General features: G+C 43.1%; 1 protein-coding gene across 4 annotated transcripts in view; it reads left to right on the forward strand.

Moving 5' to 3' along the window:
• Positions 1-15,803, forward strand: part of flna (filamin A, alpha (actin binding protein 280)) — a 52,550-nt gene that overhangs the window by 18,341 nt on the left and 18,406 nt on the right. For all 4 annotated transcript variants that reach the window (XM_030423572.1, XM_030423574.1, XM_030423573.1 and 1 more), the window contains exons 3-21: positions 2,386-2,637; positions 3,498-3,595; positions 4,665-4,812; positions 5,031-5,149; positions 5,236-5,313; positions 7,320-7,482; positions 7,686-7,886; positions 10,024-10,161; positions 11,383-11,509; positions 11,600-11,736; positions 11,848-12,044; positions 12,149-12,262; positions 12,543-12,686; positions 12,770-12,893; positions 13,024-13,184; positions 13,289-13,379; positions 14,329-14,498; positions 15,193-15,310; positions 15,691-15,803. In XM_030423572.1, coding sequence (XP_030279432.1) covers positions 2,386-2,637; positions 3,498-3,595; positions 4,665-4,812; positions 5,031-5,149; positions 5,236-5,313; positions 7,320-7,482; positions 7,686-7,886; positions 10,024-10,161; positions 11,383-11,509; positions 11,600-11,736; positions 11,848-12,044; positions 12,149-12,262; positions 12,543-12,686; positions 12,770-12,893; positions 13,024-13,184; positions 13,289-13,379; positions 14,329-14,498; positions 15,193-15,310; positions 15,691-15,803 — 2,693 coding nt within the window. The remainder of the gene's footprint in view (positions 1-2,385; positions 2,638-3,497; positions 3,596-4,664; positions 4,813-5,030; positions 5,150-5,235; positions 5,314-7,319; positions 7,483-7,685; positions 7,887-10,023; positions 10,162-11,382; positions 11,510-11,599; positions 11,737-11,847; positions 12,045-12,148; positions 12,263-12,542; positions 12,687-12,769; positions 12,894-13,023; positions 13,185-13,288; positions 13,380-14,328; positions 14,499-15,192; positions 15,311-15,690) is intronic.

The following is a 15,803-nucleotide window of genomic DNA, read 5'->3' on the forward strand; positions in this document are numbered from 1 at the left end:
TAGCCATTCAACAAAATACTATATTACTGAGCCAGGGAACCTGTTAGCTATAAGATTACATGTTCTGTGGGGGTGTAATGTAAACTGTACTAAATCGTCATGTTATAGTTATTAATGTTACATAGCCACAACTAGCGGAGCCAGCTTGTAAAGAAGGAATGAAAACATCTCTCTATTGTTCTTTCAGTAAAATACGCTCTTCAGTTCTGATATAACTGATGCTAAATTGATTGATTTAAATTTTCATGCCATGCACACAAAGCACACAACTGTCAAAGGAGCAGCAGCTATGCTTACATCTTGAGGGGCGGCTGGTCATCACGTCTACACGCCCATAGCTGCCGGAGGTGCTCCCACAACTGATTGGTTGAACCACTGTGTGTTCAGGCACAGGCACACAGTGTGAAGCGTGGAAAGCACAAAGTGATAGTTTTCCATTAGTTGAACACTCTCTGTGGTCCACTCTTGTTGGGTGTGTGTGGGTGTGTGTGTGTGTGTGGGTGTGTGTGTGTCTGTGGCAGCTGACAAGCCACTATGTGACACACCTCTACCTGCATTCCTTCTGCATGTAGCAGCCTGTGGATGCATGCACCCATTCACATCATCCTATCAGTCCAAATAACACTTTATATCTGAAGGTTTTATCTCTGTCTTTAGGCAACGGTTCTCTTCCAGTCTCTTCATTACACCGACTCTTCTTGTCTCATGTCTTCTGCATTTTGGTTCCTGTTCTTCCACTTTCCTGCCATTCGCCTTAGTGGACCGAGTGGCCCTGTAACAATCCAACCAAGTTCCCATGGTGATGGGTCATCCAAACAGGCCTTTCGTCTGACCCTGCTGCTCTAAATCACCATGGAGGTCGTATTATACCACTGGGAGCAGCTCACATGTCATGTGTCGTAGGGTTGGCAGCTTGTGAGCACAGAACTTGCATAACTCACTCATTTAAAGACATCTGACGTAACGCACGTATTTGTGTTTCTGTGCGTTAGAATTGCTTACATTTGTTTCTTCCCAGCCTTAGTTTCCTGACTGTCTCACAGCTCAGCTCCTCATCTGCATCATGCATGAAATTCCACCCCCTCCGGCTATCCTTACACTCTTGCTGCAGTTTTCAGAGCCTCCTGCTGCCGACCTTAACTATTGAGCCATTTTAGTAGCCCAACCCCCCAACTGCAGCCCCAGCACTCTGATGCAAGAACACCTCCAATTTTAATTTTTTTTCAAGACCTCATTGTTGAGGTAGAGCTGCTGCTACCAACAATTACTATTACAATTACATTGACAACAATGTGAGCAGCACTGGAATCAGAATAGCTTCAAGCTCTTCTGTCCAAAGATGTGTTTTATTTTGTTTTTCATGCTTTCTGCAGCCCTTATCAGAGTGTCCCAAAGTCTGAAATCACAGTTAAACTGCCAACTGGACACAACTGTTGTCAGAAATGGTATTCACACATATCTACCAAATAAAAGGACCAAAACTTCAACTCTTCAGGAATCCTGGATTGAGCCATTCAGGCCTCTGATGAACACCCTTGATAGCCATCAGCACAAACACACTGCTCCACCCGTCCTCAAGACTGGACCTGAGCAATCCCTGATCGACCTGATCGTGTGTGTGTGTGTGTGTGTGTGTGTGTGTGTGTGTGTCAAAGCATGTGAGCTGAGCTGAGCTGAGCAGTGAGAATTTCCGCTCCCCGCTTACGTGGGTTTTCGCTCCATCGCTCAAAGTTAAACCAGACAGCTCCGCTCACCTAAAATTTCATTCAGCTCCGGTGAAATCGCTCCACACTCGCTCAAATTTAAAGGAGGGAGCAATTCCTGACATTGCACTTATATGACCTGTCTGCTTGCATTTCGAAATATTTTACAAACTCCATCTCTCAACGAATGACCTCCTTGAAGGCACACGTGAGTCTGTGTGGACTTGTGCATGCCCTAGACTCGTGGAGAGCGGTATCGGAACGGAACTGGAGCGAAACGGAACCATCGATCTGGCCTTTGGATTAAAACCCGCTCTGCGCTCCGACTATATTTTGCACGCTCCGCTCCCCGCTCCGCTCACATGCCCTGGTGTGTGTGTGTGTGTGTGTGTGTGTGTGTGTGACTCCTCTGGCAGGGCCCCACTAATGCTTACAAAATCTTGACTTGTGTGCAAAGGTGCCCCAGCTCCTAAACTAAACTCAGTGTCTTCCATTAAATTACTTCTTGATACTATTGCTTTTTAAAATGATACATAAAGTAGTAGTAGTAGTCAGTGCTTAAAATGTTTTTAAAGCAATTCTAATTGTGGATTTGGAGAATGGAAATGTTAAACGTGCCAGTTTTTCAGGTCTGTGTGAATGTTTTAAGCGTGTTGACATGACATCATATCTCTCTCTCCAGACTCAAAAGCAATAGTAGATGGGAACCTGAAGCTGATCCTGGGTCTGATCTGGACCTTGATCCTGCACTACTCTATCTCCATGCCCATGTGGGATGAGGACGAGGAGGGGGATGACGGCAAGCAGAAGACACCTAAGCAGAGGCTGCTGGGATGGATCCAGAACAAACTGCCCGAGCTTCCAATCACCAACTTCAGCCGGGACTGGCAGAGTGGCCGGGCCCTGGGTGCCCTGGTCGACAGCTGTGCTCCAGGTGTGTGTGTTTGTGTGTGTGTCTGTCTGTGTGTCTCTGGGAGGGACTTGTGAATGTGTTTCCCCCCACAGCGGGGGGTTGAAAAGAACACCAGCCTAGTGCTGTGAAACTTTCCATTCTTGTGCTGTTAAATGAGGAAGGGAGGAGGGATGTAGGTGAAGGAAAGTTTTTCTGTTTACATGCTCAGGATGTTTCACATACCTGTGGATCACCAGCAGCCTGGAGCTGGGGAAGGATAAGGATTCACCAAAAGCTTCATTTTCTTCCAGACTTCCAACATTGCCCAAATAATAAAAACCTAGAGACTTGGGAGATGGTTATGAACAAGCTAATGAAAAATGCTGACACACTTTTCCAGGATCCACTGGTGTGATAATGAAGAAACACCATAATATCAAATGGACTGATCCATGGGCCATCTTGTTGGGCCACTGAGACGGCTGTAGGAGGGCAGACCTGATTACTGCTGCACATTCCCCTTCAAATAAACATTAGGGATATTTTGCATTCTCCTTTATCTGATGGACATTGCCAAGACAGTTACTGGAGTCAACATTTAGCCAGAATCAGATTCAAGATTAATCAAGAATCAAGATTGATCTCAGTTTCTTGTGTAGTGAAGAATTTCTCTGGTTTATACTGAAATCACTTCCAACTAATACATAATATTATCTCACTTTGAATATTACTGTCTGTATTTGTCAGGATAGTGTTCATTATGTTTACCTGCTTGGTCTTTTTACAGAAGAAGTTATAAATAAAATAGTTTTTTCACATTTACACTATAGAATACATTATTAATGAGGTCTGGCTGCCTGTGTCCTGTAGTAAATCCAGCTTGCCTCGTGTCTTCCGTGCAGGTCTGTGTCCTGACTGGGACCAGTGGGATCAGACCAAACCAGTGGACAACGCCCGTGAGGCCATGCAGCAAGCTGACGACTGGCTCGGCATCCCACAGGTAAAATCAGTCCCCGTCCAGTGAAGCAGAGGTAACACACTCTTCCTCTCACAGATGAAAGTTGAATTTATAAGCAATACACTGGGGACTTCTGCCACAGCCGTACTTGTTCTGATCAAAAATGTATGGCTGCTACTATTAGCAATGAGCATGAAACATTACACTTTTTGACCTTTTTTACTTAAAATCAGTTAACCTACAGTTTTACCTGACAAGACCAGGATAAACTAATTGAAAGGTAAATTCAATGAGGAGATGGTACCTTTGTTGGGTCTATTTTCAGTTTTTTTTACATTTGGTGTTTTAGTGGGTATTCAGTGTGAGAGTTTGATCAATTTAATGGGATTTGTTGACAGAAGAATAGATATGGAATAACAGCAGACTTATCCTTTAAGGTCAGCTCGTCCATACTGGACTGACAGAGGAAGTGGTTTTCAATGACGGAACAGAATCTAGTTAACTAGCAGTGCTGCAACAAGTCCTGTAGTATGTTCACTTAGAAATCCTCCTCCCTCTCCTCCCCTTTGGAATGACACATTCAGTTTCTTACAGATTTTAAATGGAATTCACCAAATGTAGTTTTACTATGCTGGTTCGTGGTCAGATTGCTCTGGTGAATGTCTGACAGTGTTGTCAGACATTCACCAGACATTCGCATGGTGCAGGCAGCTGGCAGCTGGCACAGCATAGCATGCCAACAGTTGGCTCTGTGGTCGCTGCTGTTTCCGCCCTCAGCGCTGCATTGTTAAGAAACTGTCTGTGTGTCCGTCCCCTGCTGTCTCTGTGGGTTACACAATCAGACAGTAACTGTCTGTATGAGTGGGTGCATGCTGGATTGTGTGTTAGTTTGTCTCAGGTACTTTTCTGAGCCCAGGAAGAGGTTGGTATGTGGTTTTGATCACTAAATCACAACACTCCTCAGTTGATTTTTATGGGTAATAGTCTCCACAGCAACTGAGCAAGCACTGCTTCAGGCTGTACGGCTGTAGCCTCTCTTCTCTTTCAGCAGCAAATATGCTAACAAAGAAAAACTGCCCTTTCATTCAGGAATCATCTCTTTGTTTCTTAGGTTATAACCCCTGAAGAGATTGTTGACCCCAATGTGGATGAGCATTCAGTCATGACCTACCTGTCCCAGTTCCCCAAGGCTAAACTGAAGCCTGGTGCACCTCTACGACCCAAACTCAACCCCAAGAAGGCCCGCGCCTATGGGCCAGGTACACACATACGCACACATTTGCAGCCAGACTGCAACAACGAAACAAATGCAGCTGTGTTGTGTTGAGCTGAGCAGCTGAACCAGCTTGGATAAATGTACATTTTACAGCCAAACTGAGTTTAGTCCAACAGGTTGCAATTTAAGACCATCACACCTGCAGTCCCATTGGTGTCTGTCAGGACATTTTCATGAACTGTCCCTTCTGTCTCCCCGAAGGTGTCGAGCCGGTTGGTAACGTTGTGATGAAGAAGGCTGTGTTCACTGTCGAGACCATCAGTGCAGGAATGGGAGAGGTGCTGGTTTACGTGGAGGATCCTGCAGGACACAGAGAGGAGGTGAGACAAAGTCCTGGGGAAATATTGTCTTTGATCTTTTTGGTCATCATGGCACATCATCATAACTTTTTAATACCTTCCTGCAGGCTAAAGTGACAGCCAACAATGATAAGAACCGAACCTACTCTGTCTTCTACATCCCTAAAGTCACAGGCATGCACAAGGTAAGTTCCCCTTATTTAATGTTGAAGACTGTGATATGACTCTCTTAGGCCATGTGGACTGTTCACTGTGTATAGGTCAAAGATACTGGGAGTAACAGTCAGTGCGTTTACATGACACTCAAGAAAACCAAATTACTGCGTTAGTCTCACTATGATCGGATTTTTAAGATGCATGTATACACCTTAGTCTGACTAAAATCGGACCGGATCGATTTCTCATAGTCGAATTAAAACACCTAGATTATTTGCTTGATAGTCGCATTACTCCTGCATGTACACGTTCCGGTGGATCGGATCGGATTTTGTGTTCTGCGCAGGTGCGAGATTTCTTTCCCGGGCCGTGAGCCGGAAGTAGAATGACGGCGATCTTTCCTCCAAAAAATCCGCAAGAAAGAGCGCCATTGTGAATCTAGTTTGTGTAATTATCATGTACACCATATATGAAATGTACAAAGATGTAGCTTCGTCTCACTCTTCGCACGCCATCTTTCTCGAATGCCGAGGCAGCTGGTGACGTAGAGAGGTCAGCCGGAGATGTTTCTGTTACCACTAGTTGAAATGGGTACAGCGCCACCTATTGGACCGGGGTATGACATGCTCCGGCCAGTAATCCGATTTTCTCACCGGCATGTATACTCGGACAATTGCAGTTGTCCGATTGAGTAGCATAGTCAAACTATGGCTGTAATCCGACTAAGATGTGCATGTAAACGTACGGAGTATATTATATAAATAGTATATTTATTGATGCGGTGTACTTAAGTGCAGTTTTGAAATACTTTTACATGCTGCTTTACAGAACAGTTTCGATGGGTATTTTAAAGATTATTTGTTATGTTAGAAACATACCTGATGCTCTGAAAGTTGAGTTGAGTCCTTAAAGTTTGTTTCTCTTCTAACAAGTCATTTTTTTTAAAGAAATTAATTAATTAGTTTGAGATGAAAGTGTTTTAGGACTATTTCAATGTTTTCAATGCAAATTAACTTGTTTTAAGGATAAAGTTCTTCATGAATTTTAGGGATGCACGATATGGATTTTTTCAGTCGATCCAACCTGTAATTAATTCACACCTGAGGGTAAGAAAGGCTCAGATGTAGTGATCACAGATGGATTATGTAATATTCCACAGCTCTAATACATTTTGTTGTGTTAAAACTCTGGAACTCGACTTTCTCCTTAAGGAGCAGTAAAGGTGCCAAGTGTATAAATGCTGTTTGGCTTCATACTATCATCTCTATTCATCAGCTATCATTTCAAAGATAGGATAAATAACCAATAATATTAAATCATCAATATATATTGTGCGTCCCTAATAACTTTACTGCCAACTTGCCTTATTCTGTAATGTTAAAGATACAGAGACTTACTTGTAGAACATTTAGTTTGATAACAGGTTGAAATATTTTCTGTGCACTGCAGGCTTTACAGGACTTTATTACAGACAGCTAACTGCTTCTATGATCAAGATCAACACAAACACTGCTTACAAATGCATCATTAGTAATAATTCTATAATATCTATAAGATATGACAAGGTAATACTTCTCGTTCACGTTAAGTAGGGTTTTGAATTCAGGACTTGGACAGATAGACAGATCATCAGAAGTCAATCTGTCTGCCTGTCTTTCTCTCCATCAGTCTTGATTAATCAATTGAAAATTACCCATTGATCATATTTGACATTGTTTTGTGTTAAAATGCACAATTGCCCATTAAAAGATGAGCTTCAGAGCTACTGCAGCTAGTGGCAGTGTTGTAGGTCAGATGCTGCTGGCTGAAACTGAAACATGATCACATACAAATATTTTTTTGTAACTTCAATAAAATGACTGTTTACATTAGGCAAAGAGAATGTTTAACAATTTAAGATGATTTCATTTCATAATTTAGCTTAAAAGAAACTGCTGTCATTGTTTTGAAGACTTTTAAAAGAGCTGCGGACGCCCTGTAAGCAGGACTTCAGAGTTCCAGACACAATTTTCACTCTCTTCTTTTTGTTTTGAAGGTGACAGTGTTGTTTGCAGGACAGCACATCTCCAAGAGTCCCTTCGAGGTGGAGATCGGCATGGCTCAAGGAGACTCCAGCAAGGCCACTGCCCAGGGACCAGGCCTCGAGCCCTCAGGAAACATCGCCAACAAATCCACCTACTTTGACGTCTACACAGCAGGTAAGAACATGGATGACGTGCACGGTTGGAATGAATTTCTCGACCTGTTCCCACTCTTCTAATATTAGTGCTGCAGCTCTTAAAAACCCAGAAAAAAAGCTAGCATTTCTGTAGCTCAGAAAATCTGCATGGATATGTTTTATTGCATGTTTTAACTCATTTTATCATTGCCATAATATGAATCTCCCTCCTGTTCCTCTCAGGTGCTGGCATTGGCGAGGTAGAGGTGATGATAATGGACCCTGCTGGCAAGAAGAACACTGTGACTTGCAACATTGAGGATAAGGGAAACAGTAGCTACCGCTGCACCTACAAACCCACCATGGAGGGCCAGCATACCATCTATGTCACGTTCGCTGGGGGTCAGATCAGCAAGAGCCCCTTCATGGTCACTGTGGGAGAGGGTAAGAGTTCCTGGTTTGATTCGTGAGCAGCTTGCCTCTTCTAGTCCTACTACAGTGTCACTGAGACAACTTGTTTATAAGTCATTCTGTGACACATTCTGTGCTTGAATGTTTGTCCTGTAAATGACCAAAATGACATAAATGGAAGTCTTAGTGACTATTATAGGTATTGTAGGTAAAACAGCATCCACTGTATATCCTTCAATATCTGCTCGCTCTTTGCTGTTTGTCCTTTACTCTTGTCTAATGCTGTCTGTCCTTTTTTTCTGCCATTTTACGGGATGCCGGCTCCTCTCTTCTCTCCCCGTCCTCCTTCCCGTCTTCTCTTTGATAGAGGCCTGCTGGTGTCTGTCCTCTCTCTGGAACGGCCCCTTCCTTCTGCTGTCATTTCCTGTTTCCTAGGATCTCTCTTGGGTACCCTGTGTGTGTGTGTGTGTGTGTGTGTGTGTGTGTGTGTGTGTGTGTGTGTGTGTGTGTGTGGATATTAGACTGACTCCCTCTGTAGACTTGTTTTATATGTGCAGTCTGTGTCATCTGCCTGTCGAGCTATAAACTCAAACTGGCTCTATATCCGTGTGCAGAAACTCTTCCAACAGATTGACAAACAGGTTGTCAGATTTTGAGGGAAGGATCCAAACAGCTGTAGCTTGTAGTTGCCCAGGAAACAGGTGCCTCATTTCTTCCAGCTCAGTTGTGGTCTTTAGTTTGTCAGCTATTAGTTTAATTTATTATCATTTCAGGAATTCAAACTCCTACACAAGAACAACCACAACGTTATAACAGTTACAATCAAAGACCAATATGTAACAACATGTGCTTCACATCATCACCAACAAGAATACAAACAACAAAATGTAAGTGACACACACCTAAGATAACATAACACAAGAGATCGTTTCACAGAGCTAGCATTTATAGAGGTGAGACGATAGCAGTATTTGCATGACCAGTATTGTGTTTGTGTTTTGGCCCAATGATTCATATTTTCTAATAATTAAAACAGATATGTTGTAGGATAGGGATTCCCCTGCCATCTCTGAAAGATAACAACACTTGTCAAACCATCTGTTAAGGCACCCTTTAATTCTTTTTCTCCAAAGTTGGCTCATATTGGCTAACATTAGCCACCATTAGCAACTGGTCATCTCTGACCTCGAAATGATCTCATCTCTCAGCAAAACTGAGAAATGCTAATGGGTCATTGCAATAGCTCAATTTGACAAATCACAATTTGCCTCTTTATAGTAAAGTTAAAATGTCCATAATTCATCAAGGGTCTAATCATCATCAGAATGAATTGAAGTATGGGCTGGACCTGCTCTAATGGGGTATGAGATAACTTTTGTTGTGAACTGGTGCTAAACTAATAATAATGGAATGATTGACTGGAGCTGCCTCCTGAAGCTAATCAGGAATGAGAAACATGTTTAACCATCAGTGACCTGGATTATGTTGGAGAAGAAGTTTTTCAGATGATTTGCACTCACATTTCCCATTGATTTAAAAAATGACATTCTTTCTGTGTTTTAGTTTTCTGATCACATTGCTGCTGAACCAGGCAGACCTTCTTGTTGATAGCATTTGTCATAGTTGTTCTACTATACTACACATTAAAATAGATTTTATTAGAATGAAATATACAATTATCCTTTTTCTTAGAGAGCCAAGTAGTCCACTCCCTTGAAATTATCTTGCGCCTCCGTTCCTGCGGGGTTTCCTTTGCTCCCTGCAGGGCGGCAACTGTGACTCAGCAGCTCCTAATTCATGCACTTGTAATCCAGAGATATGAAGGATACGCCGCTTCTTGTGTTACTTCCTTTTACTGTGGTCTCTGAATTCCCTCTGTGGAATAAGATAGATGGATAAGGGGCACAGGATGGGTGTGCAGAGTAGGAGGAGGGCTGAAAATTGAAAAGCACAAAGTTTTCCCTTAAGTCTTCACCCTTCTTGAAAATGATGGATATACTGTTGGAATGGAAATAGTTTTTGTTCTCATATTATTCACCCCGCACCTCATTTCTCCTCTCCCCACTGAAACCACCACTGAACTCACATGTGGTCATAATGTTGGAGTGGGAATACTGAGAGCTGCTGTCTGTCTGTTTCTTACTCTTTCATTGTGTGTGTCTCTCCACAGCATGTAACCCCAGCCTCTGCAGAGCAAAGGGTCGTGGTCTGCAGCCAAAGGGCCTGAGGGTGAAGGAGACTGCAGACTTTAAGGTTTACACCAAAGGAGCCGGCACCGGAGAGCTGAAAGTCTCCATCAAGGGACCCAGTGAGTTACACTGAAAACACCAGTCATGTGTTTACAGTTGTTAGATGATTTATAAATGGTACAGTATTAATAAATGGTACATGTATAGTTGATTCAAGTTTAGCTAAAAGTTATTTGACTGTTAAAAAACAATGAAATGCTTTATAAACCATTTGTTAGAGATTTGTAAAGGTTTATAAAGTCAGTTAGTTGTATTCACCTTTACAATTAACAGTTGCTACATCAAATCTATCCAGATACCACTGTTAACACACAAATAAACAAATGACATGCATTCTAGCAAGAAACACCAGCCCTTTTCACACAGAGACTCTGCATTGTCTCCGCAGCAGCGTTTCGCCAATTCCTCCGCCATTGTTTGTTCACACAGAACCGAGTAGCTTCAGCGTAAAGCTGTATCAGTTCATACAGCAAGCTGGTGCTGCTGATCCAAAAAAGGGCACACATCTATGTGTTTTTTGATCCTGACCCACCATGCAGCCTGGAAAGTGACAAAATTAAGTTTTTTGCTCTAAATTACATAATTAGATAATCGCCATCAGTAAACAGGACGCTGTCTGACTCTGTCACTTGTGGGGAGGGAGGCTGTTTTCTGGGGGAAAGTTCACTGAAGTCTTAATTAGGAGGGCTGACCGTCACCGTGATTTTCTTTTCAAGACAGTAACTACAACAACACAACAGTGGAAGGAGACAAAAACTTGAACACAATTAAGTTTTTTGCCGGGGACAGAGGCTGTTTTTCAGGCAGAAATGTGATGAAGAGTCGGCAGGACAGACAGGAGGACAGACAGGAGGACAGACAGGAAGACAGACACTTCTCCATGTATAACTGCAATGTTTTTTTCCTCATTTAAGTTGCCAAAGACAGTGACAGTTACTACATTACTGCTGTTTGGTCCTGTAATGTTGCTCACTCGGTTTAGTTCTCACACTGTAAACACCATCAGATTGACATGCCCCTGCTCGGCGCTTCCGGCTTATCCATTCACACAGGTAGGTTTGCATCTGCTGTGCCTGTGATACTACCTCCAGAGGTGCAGTGAAAGTTCACCCCTCACTGCCTTTGAGAGGCGGAGAATAGCACAGGATCCCTGCTCTTGAAGGGCAGCGTGAATGGGGCTAGTGACTTGTTTTTACTTGACTCCTGAAATTAGCAGTTAAGAAGAAATGGTAAAAAGTGACACTGTAATCACAGTATTAAGTGTGTCACTGTGTTTGCAGAAGGTCTTGAGGAGCCTTGTAAAAGGAAAGATCTTGGAGATGGTGTGTATGGCTTTGAGTATTACCCCACTACACCTGGAACATACACCATCACTATCACCTGGGGTGGACAGCACATCCCCCGAAGGTAAACAATCGTATGGGCACAAATGCTACAATGAAATCCCATTGACTTGTCATTGTGCCTGTAATGGTGATTGTGACTCTGCTTGTTCAGTCCCATTGAGGTCAAGATTGGCGCTGAGGCCGGCCAGCAGAAGGTGAGGGCCTGGGGTCCAGGGCTGGAGGCTGGCATTGTTGGAAAATCTGCTGACTTTGTTGTGGAGGCTGTTGGAGACAACGTCGGGACACTGGGTGAGGATGCCAGAGACACAACAGATAACATGGGAGAACATTCCTGAAGTAAATACTGTTGTTGGTATCCAAAGTTTTTCTAACTTGCTGCATTTGTTCTTTCCTGGTCAGGTTTTTCAGTGGAAGGTCCTTCTCAGGCCAAAATTGAATGTGACGACAAGGGCGATGGATCCTGTGATGTGCGCTACTGGCCCACAGAGCCTGGGGAGTATGCTGTACATGTGCTCTGCAACAATGAAGACATCCAGCACTCTCCCTTTATGGCTGAGATCGTCAACCCACCAGGCAAAGACTTCTACCCCGACAAGGTATGCACCTAACTAGGAACACTGCAACAAACCATTTAAAAGTCATCTCTTTTAGTGTTACAATAGCTTTTTTTCCCTAAAGTTCCATGAATGTGTTATTCCAGGTTAAGGCATATGGTCCAGGCCTTCAGAGCAGTGGTTTGGCTGTTGGAAAGCCCACTGAGTTCACTGTCGATGCCAAGCAAGGAGGAAAAGCTCCTCTGAAGATTGTGGCTCAGGTAGGGCTCTCTGTCAGCTGGCCATGCTTCAGCCCCTCAAACACCTCTGTCTTCCTGTTTGGTACATCTTCGACTGAACAGTTCCACTATTAATTTCACTTCACGTCTCTCACTCACGCAAACAGGTTGTGATAGGTTCAATTGGCAAAAAGGTGTGAACATTTGTCATAAAATCAGGAGAAATACAGGAGAAGTGTGACCAGGAGAAAAGAGTGTGGGAAGGCAAGTATGCTTTAAGCTGCTGTCATATTTAATTCTTTGGTTTTCCATATCTGCACAGGATGGTGAAGGTACTCCTGTGGATGTACAGGTTAAGGATAATGGCAATGGCACCTATGCGTGTTCTTACACCCCACGTAAACCTGTGAAACACACTGCCATGGTCTCCTGGGGAGGAGTAAATATCCCTGACAGCCCATTCAGAGTGAGTACACGAGGAGGGTTTTGTTTCTGCATCAACATTTTATCAGGGGACAGTTTCTGGAGCTGCTCTGTTTTCAACCACAGATGAATATCGGAGCAGGCTGTCATCCAAACAAGGTCAAGGTGTCAGGACCTGGTGTGGCCAAGACCGGCCTCAAGGCCTTCGAGCCAACATACTTCACTGTTGATTGCGCAGAGGCTGGTCAAGGTAAGGCTACTTAAAGCTGTTGCCGATCAGCCAGTTCAGGCTTACTGAGCGTCTTTCAGCCCATTGTTTTGGTTTCATGAGCCGCCTAAAGGATTTCTTTGTTAGGCTGATTTTGGTCTTCTGTCCTCAGGTGACATCAGTATTGGAATCAAGTGTGCCCCTGGAGTGGTGGGACCTGCAGAGGCAGATATCGACTTTGACATAATTAGAAATGACAACGACACATTCACCGTCAAATACACCCCACCTGGAGCAGGCAGCTACACCATCATGGTCCTGTTTGCTGACCAGGTTAGTTTAAGTCATGTATTTTCTGTCGCATGACTGACAGCAGTATCTGCCCTTGTAGGATTGGGTGTATTCTGTCTGTTAAAACACCTGTGTTGGTTGTTTAGGCTATTCCGATGACACCCATCAGGATCAAAGTGGATCCTTCTCATGATGCTAGCAAAGTCAAGGCTGAGGGACCAGGGCTCAGCCGCAGTGGTAAGGAAACCATATTTATGATTTTAAAAGCATGATATCATATGGAGAGTGGATTGTGCTATTTGTAATCCTGGACCCCATATTGACATGTTTGTGTGTGAAAATGGATGCAATGTAATCACATGGGTCTACTAAAAGTGCTTGTTTTATTAACTGACAGGTTGAGGTTGTTAATCTTAAAGTGTCTGACAACATCACATTAAAGATTCCTCTGGAGAGAGACCTTTTGTTGAACAGTAAGATCCAGACTATTCAACAGGAAGAACCAGAAACACAAGTCACCTTCAAGGAGAAGTCTCGCTCTATAATCATTTACTCACCCCAACATGTAAATACGGGGCCCAGAGTCCATGTATCACTCGTTCAGTCAATTGTTCAATTCGATCTGACAAACAAAAAATGAAAAACAAGTGAGAATTTTGTCTATTAGTTTTCCTGTATCCACCAAAGACTGAGAAAAGACGTATGTTTCCCAGCATCTGCTTGATTGGGAAAATGTATTAAAAAAGGAAACAAAAACCAAATAAGTCAAATTTACCTAGTTCGTTATTTTTAATTATTGACTCTGCAGAGCCGAGGCTGTAACACACGTGAGTGACCTCTGCGATAGCGAGCATTCATACACATATGCTGGCGTGTCAGGTTGCTGGCGGCGTTGAGCCGATAGCCAGCTGTATTTTCACCTTTTTAAACCCACCGACTGCTTCAGCTCACAGCCTACAATGTCGGCCACTTATATAGGCTGCGGGATCGGCTCTGCGTAGAGACAATGAATAATGATAAAAAACAACATAAATGTGACTTGTTTTTTTTTTTTTCCCTATTTATTAGATTTTCCCCATCAAGTGGAATACCAATTGAACCTCTGTACAAGTTGTAGTTGAGTGGAATTATAACTGAATTGCAGTCCTGACTCGTGTGATCTCATCAACTGCTCTTTCTCTCTCAGGTGTTGAATTAAATAAGCCCACTCATTTCACTGTGAGCACCAAAGGAGCAGGAAAGGCCAACCTGGATTGCAACTTCAGTGGCCCAGCCAAAGGAGAGGCTGTCAAAGACTTTGAAATCATCAACAACCATGACAACACACACACTGTGAAATACACACCTGTGCAGCAGGTAGAATGGGAGAATCATGCAGATACACATTTTGATACATAAACACAGCCTGTCACTTAGAGTTAGATGAGAATATCAGGACAAATCTCATGAAACTCATGTCTGCACTCACATGCCTCGAGTACTAACAGAAAGTAACAGTAAAATAAAAAAATAAGTTGTGGTTTCACAGGGAGTAGCATGCCGAGAAAGCAAATTCTGACGCCTGTTATTTCAGAATGAAACCACAACTTTTTGTTTTTTTCATTTTTGTTTGTCTACAGTTAACAGTGCAATTGGTCACATGTCAAGTTCATACTACAAACAAATAGCAGGCAGCATATCTCCACAGTAACCACTAACTGTAGCTAGCTTAGTTAGCTGTGCAGCTAGAGTAGTAGGAGCTCTGAATGAATGTTGGTGGGGAGCAATGGTCAACAGAACTGAAACTGGGCTAAGCAGGACTCTTAACCTGGGGATGACAAAGAGACTGTGGTTTATTTATGTTTATTTGTGCAAATGTTTTGATCTTCAGAAAGTTCAGAAACTGTAATTTGCTTGGTCACTCAGAAACGGGCTGGATTTTTGAGCTGTTACTGTCACACGTTGGTTCTTAGGTTATGCTGTAGGTTAAGGCAGCATTAGTCTGTCCACCTTTTCCCACATAATAGTTTGTATGATCACATCCGTCTGCCTCCTGTCTTCTCTGCCTCAGGGTCCTCTTGGAGTTGCTGTGACCTATGGTGGAGATCACATTCCCAAGAGCCCCTTTAATGTTGCTGTGGCACCCACAGTGGATCTCAGCAAGATCAACATCACAGGCCTGGGAGACAGTACGTACAATCCTGTCGCCTTTCGATCTCTTGTTGAACACTCGGTACCAGAGCTGAAGTCATTTTTTTCATTCTTTCCAGGATACAGTGTGAAAATGATCTTGTTTTACTCTTGACCTGTACCATTTCTCCTGTTTGTATGGAAGCTCACTGCTGCCAGGAAAAGGAAAAAAAAGATGAAAAATACATGATAGATAATAATGATTATGATTATGAGTTAAGTTGTAAGTAAAACACTTGGGCTGATGACAAATATTTACCATATGTTTTCATAAATTATTGTCTTTTAATGGCTGCCTACATTAAACACCTATCATGGATTATCTGGAATAGTCCTTTTCCAACCAGTCACTTTGCTCTGTGTGAAATTGTTATTCTAGAGATGACTGTTGGCAAAGACCAGGAAGTGACTGTCAAATCAAAGGGTGCTGGCGGTCAGGGCAAGGTAGCTGCCAAGGTGACGGCGCCATCAGGGAAGCCAGTTGCCAGCAAG

Source organism: Sparus aurata, chromosome 7 (genome assembly GCF_900880675.1).
Source record: "Sparus aurata chromosome 7, fSpaAur1.1, whole genome shotgun sequence".
Taxonomy (NCBI): Eukaryota; Metazoa; Chordata; class Actinopteri; order Spariformes; family Sparidae; genus Sparus; species Sparus aurata.